The sequence below is a fragment of the Mirounga angustirostris genome, unplaced genomic scaffold, assembly GCF_029215605.1.
Source record: "Mirounga angustirostris isolate CCGP_5_RB_7025 unplaced genomic scaffold, mMirAng1.0.hap1 SCAF_5, whole genome shotgun sequence".
NCBI lineage: Eukaryota > Metazoa > Chordata > Mammalia > Carnivora > Phocidae > Mirounga > Mirounga angustirostris.
Window position 1 is genome coordinate 149,054,669 of NW_026991713.1, and position 17,154 is coordinate 149,071,822.

General features: G+C 45.9%; 2 protein-coding genes across 3 annotated transcripts in view; one reads left to right on the forward strand and one right to left on the reverse strand.

Moving 5' to 3' along the window:
* GSPT1 (G1 to S phase transition 1) overlaps positions 1 to 5,687 on the reverse strand; it is a 38,900-nt gene extending 33,213 nt beyond the window's left edge. For both annotated transcript variants that reach the window (XM_064592566.1, XM_045874992.3), the window contains exon 1: positions 5,023 to 5,687. In XM_064592566.1, the coding sequence (XP_064448636.1) occupies positions 5,023 to 5,386 (364 nt within the window). In that variant the 5' untranslated portion in view covers positions 5,387 to 5,687. The remainder of the gene's footprint in view (positions 1 to 5,022) is intronic.
* TNFRSF17 (TNF receptor superfamily member 17) overlaps positions 5,468 to 17,154 on the forward strand; it is a 78,656-nt gene continuing 66,969 nt past the window's right edge. Inside the window, 2 exon segments of the mRNA XM_045870622.1 lie at positions 5,468 to 5,709; positions 5,762 to 5,932. Of these exon segments, the coding sequence (XP_045726578.1) occupies positions 5,468 to 5,709; positions 5,762 to 5,932 (413 nt within the window).

Genomic DNA, 17,154 nt, shown 5'->3' on the forward strand with positions numbered 1-17,154 from the left:
AGCAGAGAGTCTGCTTCTCCCTCTCCCTCTGCCACTCCCCCTGCTTATGTTCTCTCTTTCTCTGTCAAATAAATAAATAAACTCTTAAAAAAAAAAAAAGAGTCCAAATCTAACAGTCTAATAATGAGTAAGTCAAGGCAGACAAGGAAATAACCAGGTAGAACAGAAAATCAGGTAGGAAAAGAAATGACACTCCAGGAATAATACTTTTCTCCGATTTCCTCTGTTTACTCTATTTCACTTACTGTCCCATGGAAGCCTGAAAAATCCTTGACAGTAGAGTTGTTGTTGCAGGCCTTTGGTCTTACAGAAAGAGAAACAAATCTCAAGAATCTTATCTATTATCTATCTAAACTTATCTCTCAGTTTCCACAGGTATTGTTTAATGTAAATAAAGTCTAAGGGCCCTGCTGGACAAAACAACTATTACTTTGAATCTGGATCTTCTCTACTCCCGTGGCTCTGAGGGGGTCACCTTTGAGAGATGAGTGATTAACAAGCATTCACCAAATGTTGATGGTTGCATAACTTTGTGAATATACTGAAAACCACTGTATATTTCTAAAAGGTAAATTTTATAGTGAGTTATAGCTCAATCACTAAAAAAAAGAAAATCCCTCCCCCACTAAAAGTTAGCATTCAGCGAAACCCAAACACTACAATATAGACCATTTCTCTTTAAAATTCAAGCTTCAGGGGCGCCTGGGTGGCTCAGTCGTTAAGCGTCTGCCTTCGGCTCTCGGGTCTTGATCCCAGGGTCCTGGGATAGAGCCCTGAATCAGGCTCCCTGTTTGGTGGGAAGCCTGCTTCTCCCTCTCCCACTCCCCCTGCTTGTGTTCCCTCTCTCGCTCTTGCTGTCTCTCTTTCAAATAAATAAATAAAATATTATAAAATAATAAAAAATAAAATTCAAGCTTCCAACACAATGTGCAACATTTTGGAGACAATTCTTTGGAGGGCCTGCTGAGGCCTGCTAGTTTTATTCTGTACTGCTTTTATTTTATTATTGTGTTTTTTTTTTTTTTTTAAAGATTTTATTTATTTATTTATTTGAGAGAGAGAGAATGAGAGAGAGCATGAGAGGGAAGAGGGTCAGAGGGAGAAGCAGACTCCCCGCTGAGCAGGGAGCCCGATGCGGGACTCGATCCCGGGACTCCAGGACCATGACCCCAGCCAAAGGCAGTCGCCCCACCAACTGAGCCACCCAGGCGCCCCTTATTTTGTTTTTTTTTTTTCAAATATTATATTTATTTATTTGTCAGAGAGGGAGAGAGAGCACAGCAGGCGAGCAGCAGGCAGAGGGAGACGGAGAAGCAGGCTCCCCACCAAGCAGGGAGCCTGACGTAGGACTCAATCCCAGGACCCTGGGATCATGACCTGAGCCAAAGGCAGCCGCTTAACCCACTGAGCCGCTCAGGCGTCCCTCTATACTGCTTTTTTAATGGCAGAGTTTTGAGAGGTGTTGAGAGTGGGGTGGTGGAAAGGACACTACACCACTATTTCAGAAGCTCCGGCTATTCTAAAAGTCCAAGTGCTATGTATGGTCTGAATATTTGTGTCTCCCATAATCCCTATATCGAAATCCTAATGCCTAATGTGATAAAGTCAGTGCGGCGTTTGGGAGGTCCTAAGTCACGAGGGTGGAGCCCTCACGAACAGGATTATTGCCTTTATTTAAAAAAAAAAAAAAAAAAAAAGCTCCCTTGCTCCTTCTGCCTCAAGACACGGCAAGTCAGCAGTTGGCTATCCAGAAGAGGGCTCTCCCCAGAACAGGCCAGAACCCTGATCTTGGGCTTCCAGCCTCCAAAACTGTGAGCAATAAATTTCTGTTGTTTAAAAGCCACCCAGTCTGGAGTATTTTGTTACAGCAGCCCAAATAAACCAGGACACCGAGTAACCCTCATCACCACTGCTAAATCTGTTTCTCATTTAACAACAACAACAATAAAAAGACTGAACCGGGTACAAAGTGGAACATCAAGTACATTCTATCATAGAAAATGTTAGTTCTAGTACAAGTAACCCCTGTCTTATATTTTCATTCATTTCAGAACCTCTACTTTAAGGAGAATCACTTAGCTAATTTACTTGGATCTGTAGAGAATTACACTTAAATGAATTATACTTAATTACACTTAAATGTGTTCTACTTAATCATTCCTTTGGAAACCTATATTAAATTTTCAAAGGGATTCAAGGTCAACACTGAATCCCAAGTTCTGACTTGGGATAGCTAGAAACAGGCATAACTAGCAGCCCTCCAGTAAGGTGAATGACACTTTGGGCAAAAGCATCTTCCTCCTCTTGCTCAAGGCCCACTGAAACTATTTCCAAAAAAAAAAAGAGAAGAAGGAAGGAAGGAAGGAATGGAGGGAGGGAGGGAAAAAGGAATGAAGGGAGGAAGGGAAAGGAGAGAATTTTCGGGAGAAATGACAGATATTCATTCTAGATAGACACATTTTACAAGTCTGGTTCTCTAGTCTAGACAGACTCCTTCAAGAGCTCTCCTGGTATTTAATTTCAAAACACACCCACCACAAATTTCAGCTATGGCTTAACAACAAAAGAAAACATGCATGCCCTACTGACTATTTCCTCACTATAAAAAAAAAACTTGCAAATCTTATGGTTCCCCCTTTGTGAATTTCAATCTAAGTGCTACTTCCAACTTTTTCCCTGCTTCTTCCAAGCACAGTTCCCTGCCCTAAGGGTGGTATTTTATGGACCTGAATGGGCTGGAACATGCAATCCAACATAACTCTGGACCTCAACTCAAAAATCTATTCTTTTTTTTTTTAAGATTTTATTTATTTGACAGAGAGAGAGAGAGCACAAGCAGGGCGAGAGGGAGAAGCAGACTCCCCGCTGAGCAGGGAGCCCAATGGGGGGGCTCGATCCCAGGACCCCGGGATCTTGACCCGAGCCGAAGGCAGACCTTAACTGACTAAGCCACTCAGGCACCCTATTCTTTTCTAAATAAACATCCTACAGAGGATTATTTTTAACATTAACAGGCATTTTGTAGAAGCATCTGATAAAATCAGTAACACCAATATAGGTTTCCAATAAAAAAAGAAAAACCTGACCACAATGTAGGGAATTTTCTTACCAACAACCACTTCCCCACACACTTTTACATCTCCCACTTCTGGTAGTGTCACAGAGAAAAGGGTTAAGAGTACAGCTGAAACTGGCAAATACCAGGAAGAGAAAAGCAATCCCCCCACCTAAGAGGTACTGCCTAACCACTCAACAATAACCATTATTCCTGACTATTGCTCTAAGGACGAGTGTCTTTTGATGGCTGATGGCTACATACGCTGGAAACGGAGTTCTAGGTGTAGCCCAAGTGGTGCTGGGGCCTCCAAAGGAGGCGGGGGGGGGGGGGGGGGGCAAAAAGAAAATGGCTGGATAAAAGGAATCTACCCATGATAAAGTATGGGGAAACCGACACTTTTAGGAGCTGGTAATGAACTAGTTTGGGCAGCCAAAATGGCTTGATCTAAGCAAAAAAAAAAAGAAAAAAAGAACTGAATTTCCTTACTCAAAAGAAAAAAATCAAGTTCCTTACTCAAAAGAAAAAAATCAAATAAAATACCAGTCAATAAAACAACCAAATCCAAACTGTGTACTCACATATACACTTTGCGAAAGTATTTCTTCAAACTCTTTTTGCGTCTAGAGAGAAAACTATAGTAAATATTTCTGAAGAAACTAACCTCCCAGAGCACTTTTATGATGTCCACTTATCTAAGAAATACCACAATTTAGAACTTTAAAGAGAAATCAACAACCCATTCTCACACACAAATTCTTGGGAACATCTATGACCCAGTCCCCAATACCCTGGTTAGATAATGGGAAGGACATTCCACCTTCTCCTTTCTTCCTCTCTTTAATCAATACGGACAGTTCCTAACATAAGCACCTGTCTCTGGGAGGTATAAAGTTCTCTGACTGACGTTCCTCTGAGTCAGTTCCCGAAAGCATGCTATCACTGAAGCACAACACAGCAAGATTTTTAAAGACCGAACTTAACTTGAAACCACAGAAAGAATGCCTACCAGCGCTCATGAGAATGGAACACGACGACTCCTAAGTCCTAACAAACGCTCCAGTGTGTGAACAGACTCGCTCCTGACACAGTAACAGAGCGAGCGAGTTATTCCAAGCAACCTGAGTAAGGTAAACGATTTTAACGCAATGAAAATTCCAAACGTGCCACTAGGAAGAAAAGCCCAAGTCCCACTCAAGGAAAAGGGCACACAGATCCATGCAGCTTCCTAACACGTTAACGTTGAAGTGAGGAACGCTAACTTCCTGACACTCTGTGCACTTCACAAGCTTACAAACGCTAAGGGTGAACGAGATCTTTGTATCGATAGCCAACAGTTTCTGCCGGATCACAAGGCTGCAATGCATCTTGGGACTCCCTCAGGACGGTTCCGCGTCACAGACCTTTAAAGCGCAATTACAGTCTCAATAACAGAAATTGCAGCAAGAGACGCTCTCTCGGCTCGGCCGAAGGTGAAGGGAAAACGCGAGCCTTCGTCCTCGCCAACTCCTCGGATCTCTCAACGCCCCCCACACCCACTCGTGGCTCCATCTGCGCTCACTCCTAGGCCTCGTGGCACTGACCTGCCGCGGCCCCCTCTCCGTCCCATACGGTCCCCACTGCCAGGGGGTGGCTGCGGCCCCCACGGGGGAGGGGCGGCCCCCAGGCCCCGCGGGTGTCCCCCGCACGCCGCCCCCGCCCCGCCCGGCCCTCCGCCGCCGCCGCCGCCGCCCCGCGCAGGCCGCCTCCCCGGCCCCGGGCCGCCCCACCCAGGGCTGCCCGCGCCCGGCGCCGCTGTCAGCGCTCCACGTGCCACCCGGCCCCGCGGGGCGCGCCGCCCGAGCCCACCGCACCCCGCCCCACCCCCAGCCCCAGTGGGCTCCGGGCCCAGGCCGGCTGCTCCCGCCCTCGCCCAGCCCGGCTTCCTCCCGCGCCCCGAGGCCGCCCCGCGCGTCCCGGCCCTTTACCCGGAGGGCCTCCCGCGCCGCTGCCGGCTCCGTGGTTGGGGGTGGCGGCGCCAGCTGGGGGCGGCGGCTGCTGGGCCGGGCCCCGCAGGAAGGACGGCACGAACTCGGCGGCGTGGACGTTGGGCACGAAGGGCTTGGCGTTGACGTTGAGTTGCCGGCTGAAGGCCGCACTGAGGTGCTCACGCTGGGCCTCGGTCGCCGCCGTCGCCGCCGCCGCCAAGGGGCCGCCGCCGCCGCCACACGGGCCGGGCCCGGGGGCTTCCATGTCCGCCTGGTCCCAGCAGTCGGGCGCCGAGTCGCTGCTGCTGCTGCCGCTGCTGCTCCCGCCGCCGCCGCCGCCACCACCGCCACTGCCCGGATCCATGATCGGGGGGGCCGTGTGTGTGGTGAAGAGAGGGCGGGAAATGGGAGGCGGGGGCGACGGGCCGGGCAGGAGCAGGCCGCGATGACCCGGCGAAGCGGCGAGGCAGAGGGGCCGGGGGCTAGCGACACAATCCCCGGCGTTGTCGCGGCGAAGGCTCCAGTCCCAACTCCGCACTCGCGACGACAACGGCGGCGGCGGCTCAACCCTCCTCGTGTGTGCGAGCGGATCTCCTCCCACCCAACCCCAACCACCTCGGACCGCCTCAGCGCCAACCCCACGCCGGCGCGGATTGACCCCGCCCTGCCACCCGTACCTTCGCCTCGGTAGTTCTTGGCCCTGCCCTTCCCAGTTTCCGGCTATGAGGTGCTGCAGCAGATGGAACTACAAGTTCCGGCAGCACCCGCGCGACCCCGCTGCGGTTTTCCCGGGGGCCGACGGGAGTCGGAGTTCCGAACCCCAGAGCAACCGGAAGCGGCTCCGGCTCCCGGCAGGCAGCGCGAGGAAGCGGAGGTCCAGTCGTCGCTCGGCGGCCCCACCTGTCACCCGGTGGGGGCAGGGGTGGGGGCGCGTCCTTGCGCGACACTTCGGACCCCGGGGTGGTCCTCGCCGTCCTGTTGGGCACAGGATGCGGGGAAACGGACAGCAGTTCTAAGGCGCAAAACACAGCGCTCCCCTCCTGGAATTCCTTCCTTCTCGCATCACCAGCCTGTGCGCTCTCTGCTTCCCGGTCTTCCTACCTTGTGCTCTCTTTCCACCTTCCTTCTCCCCGCCCCCAGCCAGATTTTGCCCTACATTTCAAAGCCGACGCTTCGCGTCTTACATTTTGTGTATTCACTTGGTAGAAGAGAATAAAACCGTGAGACAGTACAACTTAAACTGTAGTGTGGCTCGTAAAGCGCTCGGGCCCAGGCTCTGCCCCGGCACAGGGGATTATTAACTGGGAACTTGGAATGACTCACCGTCTGTTTGACTAGTCATTTAAAGCCTTCACCCAAACTTTTCCATCCCTCCCTCCTCCCGGCCAAGGGCCTTGCAAATTAAACAGAGGATTGGCCTATTCCATAATGTATCCAGCTGTATCCAACGAATACGGTTATTTTGATGCGTCCAGCTTCTATATGCACCATCAGGTGAAGTGTTTTTCTTCTGAACAATGGGATTTGCTCGAGTATTCCCGTAGTGTTTTATTGACTGCTTCTCACGCAGGCAGACTGAGTTTAGGTAAACATGGGGGTGGGGGGAAGCGAAAGATAAATACTTGGACTCAATTACATGAAGTAGGAAAATAACGTTGTTCTGAGTACCTGTTAAGTTTTCCTGTAATTCACCCATGCGGAGCCCAAGACGGGGAAAAACATATTGTTGATATTTTTCTCCAAGGAGTCTAGACAGAGTGTAACTAACCTGCTAAAAATCACAGAGTAAAGGCGTAGACACACAGAGAATAGATGTTTCTTAACAACCGTATGTTACAGTCCAAAATCCAGATCTAGATATGAATTTAAAATTTAAATACCTGTATCTTAAAAGAGGATCCAGCCCATTAATGAGACAGCTCAGAAACAAAGCTGTGTCAGGTACCTTTCAAAACAAATTCTATGCTAAAGTGGTTTGAAATTCTGTTTAATATTAAACTAGCAATTTTTATGAATGCTTTTTTTTCTTAAAGATTTTATTTATTTGACAGAGAGAGAGAGATAATGAGAGCAGGAACACAAGTAGGGGGAGCGGGAGAGGGAGAAACAGGCTTCCCGCTGAGCGGGGAGCCTGATGCAGGGCTCAATCCCAGGACCCGGGGATCATAACCTGAGCCGAAGGCAGACGCTCAACGACTAAGCCACCCAGGTGCCCCTTTTTTCCTAACTCTGAATACTTGAGATATCAAGTGCTGTAAATGTGAAGAAACCAGGGACCTCCATTGTAACAAGCCTGGCTTTAAGTTTTTCTTCAGATCTGTGGTCAATGCTCCCTGAAATCTTCTGGACATTGATTTTTCTTTTTTTCCACGACAGATGATGTATTCCCCAGATTAATAGAAAGTTCAGGTTACAGCCTATTAATACAGTTCTCTGAAGACCCATTTAAATCTTTCTTAAGAGTGTCCCACTTTAAAGTTGGTATTAAGTGATTGCCCTCGAATTTACTCAGAACTTATTAACAATTGATATAAAAACTCCTTCATATAAGGGAGACCTGCATTGCTATTGAGATAAATATTTTTATCTTATATTCACAACAGGAAGAAAATACAGTGTGTCCAAAATAAAGTGCCTTCTCACTCAAGATTGGCACTCCCTCACCTACTCCTAAAAATGTCAACACACACACACACACACACACACACAAATGTCAAAACAAACAGCTGACTCAAAGAGTGACCCATACTGTCCTCCAACTGCTTTATCATTGGATGCCATACTTCAACGTGGATCACCCATAGGGCACTGGATGATGGATCCCTCTTAGGTTAGCTCTTCACATCAAATTAAATTAGCAGCGTCTTTGTGCCTGAGGGCTTTTTCTAGAGACAAAGACAAAAACTGCTGAGACCCGCTGCTTAGTAAAGCAGTTGTTGTCAGGTCCCTGAATAGGATAATTATGGAAATTCAGGAAAGAATCCACTCCAGTGGTTTTCAAAAGCCTTGACCTGCCAGGGTTGAAGCACTGCTCCAGCAGGAAAGTGAGAAGCTCTTCTTGATAATTGTTGTGCTAAGATTGAGCGACTTGAGGTCAGCATCTTTTCATCTTTATATTCCCAACGCCCGGTATGATGCCTGGCATAGGAAACGTGCTTAACAAATGTTTCACTGAGTGGATCAGTGCATCAGAAGGAAGTTTCTGGTGATACTGCCCTTTTATACTCACTTAGGGCTGTTGAGACACAGGACTATCAGCTTTGAGAGTTTTCCCAAGGACATCCTGCTCCGTGCTGTGATGCACACACAGGGTTAGCCTGACCACCGCTGTACTTTACAACGCCATGCTTATTCAAGGTCTGAGCCGTTCCACGACAGAGAATTCCCATCTTCTGACGCAAGCCCCACCAGCTGGCATTCCTAGTATTCTCTCTTTTTTGTTCTCTGCCATCTTCCTCTCCTCACTTAGATATTCTGCCTTTAAAGTGAATCAGGGAGCACCTGGGTGGCTCAGATGGTTAAGCATCTGCCTTCGGCTCAGGTCATGATCCCAGGGTCCTGGGATCGGGTCCTGGGATCGAGCCCCGCATCGGGCTCCCTCCTCCGCGGGGAGCCTGCTTCTCCCTCTCCCACTCCCCCTGCTTGTGTTCCCTCTCTCGCTGTCTCTCTCTCTCTGTCAAATAAATAAATAAAATCTTTAAAAAAAATAATAAAGTGAATCAGGGTCTCAGCACCTGCCCCTTTTAATTTACCACACAGTACTTTGTTTTGCTTCTTTGATCTAAAAGCTTATTTTTTAGGGGGCACCTGGGTGGCTCAGTTGGCTAGGCATTCCACTCTTGATTTCAGCTCAGGTCTTCATCTCAGGGTCGTGAGTTCAAGCCCCGCAAAGAGCTCCACACCTAAATAAATAAAAGTTTTTCTTTTATGCTTCTGAACATGAGGCTGATACGAAAAGTCATGGCCATCCCAGGGGTTTAGCGGGTGAAAACATGTGCACACAGGTAGCAGGGCCACTCCTGGAAATGTTTTCTGTAGAAATACGAGTGCAAGTGTAAAAAGCTGTCCTTTTCAGCATTTTTGCAGCAGCTCCAAACCAGAAACAACCTAAATGTCCGTCAACAGGGAAATTCTGATTAAATACATGATGGATAGCAACAGTATGGAATAATATGCAGCTATCAAAAAAGAGTGACACAGACTAGGTGCTGATTATAAATCCATTTATAATATATGATGAAGTAGGCAAGAGCAATATATCTTGTATGTGTAGAATATATAGCGGATCAGTGTATCTAGTGTAACCCTATTTCTTTAAAAACACCTAGATTTTTCCTCTCCCTGGAATGCTCCTTCCCTAGATCTTCACCTCTCCAGCTCATTGTCATTCAGTGCCAATGTGTCCTGAATGGCTCAGGTCATGATCCCAGGGTCCTGGGATGGAGCCCCACATCGGGCTCCCTGCTCAGTGGGGAGTCTGCTTCTCCCTCTCCCTCTGCCATTCCCTCTGCTTGTGTTCTCTGGCTCTATTTCTCTGTCAAATAAATAAATAAAATCTTTTTTAAGAAATAAAAATGTCTTTAAGTTACAAGGTGGTCTCCTAGCCACCTTGGCCCTCCACCAACCCACATCACTCTCTACCCTCTTGCCCAGTTTTATTTTTTCAGATGCCTTATCACAATCTGAAATTCTTATTTGTTCCCATGCTTACTACCCATCTCCTCTTACTGGAAAATTAATTCCACAACTCTGTCTTATTTGCTATTGGTGTTCTCATGGCCTACAACATTGCCTGGCATGGATAAAGTGCTCAGTAAACATTTGAGAGAGAGAAAGAGACATATGTATCTCTTTGTATGTTAAAAAACTTTTTAAAGTGTGAATAGTTACATATTAAATTGTTAATGGAAGGTGTATTTGTGGGGTGGGATTGGATGTGGAATGGAGAGCAGCTAGAAGAAGAAATTGCAATTTTTTTTACTATACTTTTATGTTTGGACTTTCCTACAAGAAACAAATCGCTTTAAAAAATTCTTTCATCAGGGTGCCTCGCTGGCTCAGTCTGAAGAGCATGCGACTCTTGATCCTGATCTCAGGATCGTTAGTTCAGAGCCCCATGTTAGGTATAGGGATTACTTAAATAAATAAAACTTTTTAAAAATGAGGTGAAATTCACATAAGATAAAATGAACTATTTTAAAATAAACAATTCAGGGGTGCCTGGGTGGTGCAGTTAGTTGAACGTCCTACTCTTGGTTTTGGCTCAGGTCATGATCTCAGGGTGGTGAGATCAAGCCCCACATCTGGCTCCATGCTCAGCACAGAGCCTGCTTGAGATTCTCTCTCCCTCTGCCCCTCCTGCTCATGCTCTCTCTCTCAAATAAATTTTTAAAAAATTTATTAAAAATAAATAAATAAATAAATAGGGGCACCTGGGTGGTTCAGTCGGTTAAGCCCCTGCTTTCAGCTCAGGTCATGATCCCAGGGTCCTGGGATCGAGCCTCACATCGGGCTCTCTGCTCAGCTGGGAGTCTGCTCCTCCTTCTCCCTCTGCCTCTCCCCCGGCTTGTGCTCTGCTCTCTCTTGCTCTCGATCTCTCTCAAATGAATAAATGAAATCTTAAAAAAATAAATAAAAAGTAAATAAAAAATAAAAATAAATTAAGAAATAAAAATAAAGTGAACAATTCAGTTGTAATCAGTGCATTCACAATGTTGTGCAACTGCCACCTTTGTCCAGTACCAAAACATTTTTATCATGGCACAAGGAAACCCATGACTGTTCCAGGAATGGTTCCCATTCCCATGGAAACATGCTCCCCATTCTCCTATCCTTCCTGCCTCTGACAACCACCAATCTCCTTTCTATCTCTAAGATTTACCTATTCTAGACATTCATATAAAAGGAGTTACCCAATAGACAACCTTTTGTGCCTGGCTTCTTTCACTTAGCATAGAGTTTTCAAGGTTCATCCACACTGTAGCATGTATCAGTACCTCATTCCTTTTCATGGCTGAGTAATATCCCATTGTAGGCATGTACCACTGCTTATGTATTCATTCATTCAATGACGAGCAAATTGCTTTTGTAACTTAAAGACATTTTTATTTCTTAAAAAAGATTTTATTTATTTATTTGACAGAGAAATAGAGCCAGAGAGCACAAACAGAGGGAATGGCAGAGGGAGAGGGAGAAGCAGACTCCCCACTGAGCAGGGAGCCCAATGTGGGGCTCCATCCCAGGACCCTGGGATCATGACCTGAGCCAAAGGCAGACACTTAACCATCTGAGCCACCCAGGTGCCCCACTTAAAGACCTTTTTTTTTTGAAAGATTTTATTTATTTATTCATGAGAGACAGAGAGAGAGAGAGAGAGAGAGAGAGAGGCAGACATAGAAACAGGCTCCCTGTGGAGCAGGGAGCCCGATTCAGGACTCGATCCCAGGACTCCAGGATCATGACCTGAGCCAAAGGCAGACACTTAACGGACTGAGCCACGCAGGCGCCCTAAAGACATTTTTTTTTTTTTTAGATTTTATTTATTTGAGAGAGAGAGAATGAGAGAGAGCACATGAGAGGGGGGAGGGTCAGAGGGAGAAGCAGACTCCCCGCCGAGCAGGGAGCCCGATGTGGGACTTGATCCCAGGACTCCAGGATCATGACCTGAGCCGAAGGCAGTCGCTTAACCAACTGAGCCACCCAGGCGCTCCCTAAAGACATTTTTAAAAAAAAGGTTAAACAGGTGAAATTCCAGTAAGGTATAGAGTACTTAATTGCATTGTGGAATGTCAATTACCTGTGTTTGACAGTGTACCATGGTGATAGAAGATGTTACCACTAGGGGAAGCAGGGTGATGGGTACATGGGACCTCTTGTAATATGATCTTAATTTCTTGTGAATCTCTAATTATTTCAAAATGAAAAATTAAAAGTTTAAAAACTCTCATACTAACAAAAAGCCATGCTTTCTGGTCTCTTAGAGACCACTTAGAGTTACACAGACTTTAACCTTGGTTCCCAAGTTTTACCAAAAGGTTTTTTCGGCCTTCCTTAATTAAATGTGGACCAGGGGCAGCATTGGGGAAAGGCTGTCTTTGTTTTTGTTGTTGTTGTTTTGCACCTTTGAGAATTTTATAAATACAGAATGGTACAGAGACTCACAAACACTCACATACCTACATAGACTCCTGAGATTGTCAACTGCTAACATCTCATCACCTTGTTTCATGTTTTAAGATCAGAAATAAAACAATTCCCATACAGGGACGCCTGGGTGCCTCAGTCAGTTAAGCGCCTGCCTTCAGCTCAAGTCATGATCCCAGGGTCCTGGGATAAAGCCCCACATCCCACATCAGGCTCTCTGCTCAGTGGGGAGCCTGCTTCTCCCTCTCCCTCTGCCGCTCCCCCTGCTTGTGTGCACACACTCTCTCTCTCTGTCAAATAAATAAATAAATAAATAAAGTCTTTAAAAAACAAAAACAGGGGAGCCTGGGTGGCTCAGTTGTTGAGCATCTGCCCTCAGCTCGGGTCGTGATCTCAGGGTCCTGGGATCGAGCCCCGCATCGGGCTCCCTGCTCAGCGGGAAGCCTGCTTCTCCCTCTGCCACTACCCCCTGCTTGTGTTCCCTCTCTCGCTGTGTCTCTCTGTCAAATAAATAAATAAAATCTTAAAAACAAACAAACAAACAAACAATTCCCCTACATGTATTGCCTCTTTTACCCCCATCCCAGTTCCATCCTACCCCTTCAAAGAAAAGGCAACCACTATCATATATTTAATATGATCCACCTAATTTACTTTTTTTTTTTAAGATTTTATTTACTTATTGGAGAGAGAGCAAGAGTAGGGGGAGGAGCGGAGGGAGAGGGAGAAGCAGGCTCCCCGCAGAGCAAGGAGCCCGATGTGGGGCTCCACCCCAGGACCCCAGGATCATGACTGAGCTGAAGGCAGATGCTTAACCGACTGAGCCACCCAGCCACGTCCACTTAATTTATTTTAAAACATGTTTACACATATAACATACAAGGCAATAAAAGATCACTGTAGTGTTTCACAATTTACATAGAATATATAAAGCCTACTTTTCACTTCCTGTGTTTGTCTTTTAACTGCTATAGAATAACTCCATCTATGTTTATACTTCTTTTTTATTTGTCCATTTTCCTACTGAGAGGCTGTTAGGTTATTTCCAAACATGTTTTCTACCAACGGTACTTGTACAAGTATCAGAATCCTTTCAGAAAACAAGTTACAGAAATTTCCATTCAAATTAGATTTAGCCATGAGAAATGTATTATTTTACATAACCATGTTAAAAATTCAACTGGTTAAATTTTAAAGATCTTATTGGCTTTGTTCAATGATTCATGAATTAAAGAGCTTCCCATCTAGCAGACAGAAGGGAGCTCAAAGAGCTGAACAAAATGAAAGACTTCCACAGGCAGAAGGGAACAGGACAAGGAAATCATGCTAGCAAAAAGGAAGATTGGAGGGGCGCCTGGGTGGCTCAGTTGGTTAAGCGTCTGCCTTCAGCTCAGGTCATAGTCCTGGGGTCCTGGGATCGAGTCTCATCTGGCTCCTTGCTCAGCAGGAAGCCTGCTTCTCCCTCTCCCACTCCCCCTGCTTGTGCTTTCTCTCTCTCTGACAAATAAATAAATAAAATCTAAAAAAAAAAAAAAAAGGAAGATTGGTTGTGGCAAGTCACTTTCCTTTGGCAGATGGCAGAGGTCTATCAGGCAGATGACCTCATTAGTGCTGACCAGGTGATTCCTGATTAACTGATTTAAGATGCCATTTCTGGGAGAGGCCAACTTAACTGAAATTAAGTCTCAGTTTGTTGATGTGGGCTTAGCATAAGTGACTCTATTCTAGGCCTGTTGTCTTATTTCTAACAATAAACCCTAAGATAAGACTGACTTCTTAGTCCATTAGGTCAGGAGCTTAATGACATCATCAAGGGCCTGTTCCTCCATTTATCTGCTGCCTTGGATGTTGGCTTCATCCTCAGGCGGGTCCCAAGACAGCTGCAGATCCCCAGGTGCCAAGTCCAGAGAAACAATCGACAGCATCTCATCCTGTGGCTCTCCTCTAAGAATGAGGAAGTTTTTCCCAGAAACCCTCCAGGAGGTATCTCCCCCATGCCATTGGCATGAATTGCATCCGATACCCATTCTTGAAAAGGACATCTCTTTGTATTGTGGTAAATATACACGAAATAAGATTCACCACGTTAACCAATTATAAGTATATAGCTCAGTGGTATTAAGTACATTTTACACAGTTGTGCAACCATCACCACCATCCAGCTCCAGAACTCTTCCATTTTTCCAACCTGAAATGCTATACCCATGAAACCCTAGCTCCCCATTCTCCTCTCCCCCAGTCCCTGGCAACCACCATGCTATTTTCTGTTTCAGAGGGACTTCAGCTACTCTAGGCACCTCATATGAATGGAATCCTATAGTGATCCTATACAAATATTGTATTACTTAGCATAATATCCTCAAGGTTCATCCATGTTGCAGCATATGTCAGAATTTCCTTCCTTTTTAGGGCTGAATAATTTTCCAGTGTGTGTGTGTATTTTGTTTATCCATTCATCTGTCAGTGGACACTTGGGGTGCTTCCACCTTTTGGGAATAATGCTGTTATGAATTTGAATGCACAAAAACCTGCTCAAGTCCCTGTTTTCACTTCTCTTAGGTATGTACCTAGAAGGAGACTTGCTGAATCATATGGTAATTCTATGTTTCATTTTCTAAAGAACCTCCATACTGTTTTCCATAAGGCTAAACCATTTTTTAAAAAAGATTTTATTTATTTCCTTGAGAGAGAGAGAACACAAAGGAGAGTGAGAAGCAGACTCCCCGCTGAGCAGGGAGCCCAATGCAGGGCTCAATCCCGCGACCCTGAGATCATGACCTGAGCCAAGGGCAGATGCTTAACCGACTGAGTCACCCAAGGGCCCCAAGGTTAAACCATTTTTTTTAAAGGAGATATTATCTTTATTTTTTTTTAAAGAATTCATTTATTTGAGGGGTGCCTGGGTGGCTCAGACGGTTGGGTGCCTGCCTTCTGTTCAGGTCATGATCCCAGAGTCCTGGGATCAAACCCCGCATCGGGCTCCTTGCTTAGCGGGGAGCCTGCTTCTCCCTCTCCCTCTGCCTGCCGCTCCCCCTGCTTGTACACTCTCTTGGTCAAAAATAAAATCTTTAAAAAAAAAAAAAGAATTTATTTATTTGAGAGAGAGCATGAGCAGGGGAAGGAGCAGAGGGAGAGGGAGAAACAGACTCCCTGCTGAGTGCGGAGACCCATGTGGGGCCCAATCCCAGTACCCCAAGATCATGATATGAGCCACCCAGGTACCCCACGGCTAAACCATTTTACATTTTTACCAGCAATGCACAAGTGTTCGATTTCTCCGCATCCTCACCAGCATGGATTACTTTATGTTTTGTTTGTTTTAATAATAGCCATCCTAGGGGCTCCCGAGTGGCTCAGTCCGTTAAGCATCCAACTCTTGATATCAGCTCAGGTCATGAGATCGAGCCCTGCGGGATTAAGATTCTCTCTCTCCTCACCTCCCTCTGCCTCTCTTAAAAAAAAAAAAAATAGGGGTGCCTGGGTGGCTCAGTCGTTAAGCATCTGCCTTTGGCTCAGGTCATGATCCCGGGGTGCTGGGATCGAGCCCCGCGTCGGGCTCCCTGCTCAGCGGGGAGCCTGTTTCTCCTTCTCCCTCTGTCTACCACTCTGCCTACTTGTGCTCTCTCTCTGTCAAATAAATAAATAAAATCTTGAAAAAAAAATAGCCATCCTAATGAGTGTGAAATTATATCTCACCGTAGAAAGGGGATTCCTTAGACCAGTGGTTTGCACTGTTGGTTACACATTAAAATCACCTGGGGGAGGGCACCTGGGTGTCTCAGTTGGTTAAGCGACTGCCTTCGGCTCAGGTCATGATCCTGGAGTCCCGGGATCGAGTCCCGCATCGGGCTCCCTGCTCGGCGGGGAGTCTGCTTCTCCCTCTGACCCTCCTCCCTCTCATGCTCTCTGTCTCTCACTCTCTCTCTCTCAAATAAATAAATAAAATCTTTAAAAAAAAATTAAAAAAAAATAAAATCACCTGGGGGAGTCTTAAACAACCCATCTGCAGACTCTGATTTAATTGGTCTTGGGTAAGACCTGGGCATTGATACATTTTATTTTTATTTTTTTTTTAAGATTTTTAAAATTTATTTGTCAGGGGGAGAGGGAGTGAGAGAGAGCACACAAGCAGGGGGAGCTGTAGGCAGAGAAAGAAGCAAGCTCCCCACTGAGCAGGGAGCCTGACACGGGACTCGATCCCAGGACCCTGGGATCATGACTTGAGCAGAAGGCATCCACTTAACTGTCTGAGCCACCCAGGTGTCCGTGGGCATTGATACCTTTTAAATATGAGGCCTCTATGTGAGGCCAAGCTTGAGAACTACTGTCTAAAGACAAATCATCTAGCAAAAAAAAAAAAAAAAGTATGTTGGGGAACCGATTACAGCATTCAATACCACTCAGAATTGAAACTACAGTGTCCTTAGTAATTGATATGTATAGCTAACTCTAAATTATGCATAGAAATTTAGAAGCAGGTAGCATGTTAGCCCAGGTAACCGTAATGGGTAGAAAATAGGACTTGCTGCTTAATTTCCTCACCCAGCAAATATTTTGGTAGAATTGGCAACAAACACTACGGTAAATCGACTGCTTCTGCACTTTGGCTAGACTTTCTCCTTCATGTGGTTGGTTTTTGTTTTTACCAACTTGTTGAGATTCCATTCACATGCCATACAATTCACCCATTTAGAGTGTACCGCTCAGTGGTGTTTTAGGATATTCACTCTTGGGCAACTGCAGCCAAATATCACGGTGTTTGTTTGTTTTTGAAGTCTGGATGAATAGTAATGCAGTTTGGACTGAAATGACCCAACGCGCTGACATCAAGCAGAAAAGAAGCAGAAACAGGGGGTCTTGATGAGTCACAAAATCCATAAGCAAAGAGGACCGCAGTGTGCAAGGTAAGAAAGGTAATGAAACACTGAATGGATAGCAGATGACAGGGATGTTAAATTTAGTAATTCCAGCACAAGCACAATGACTTTG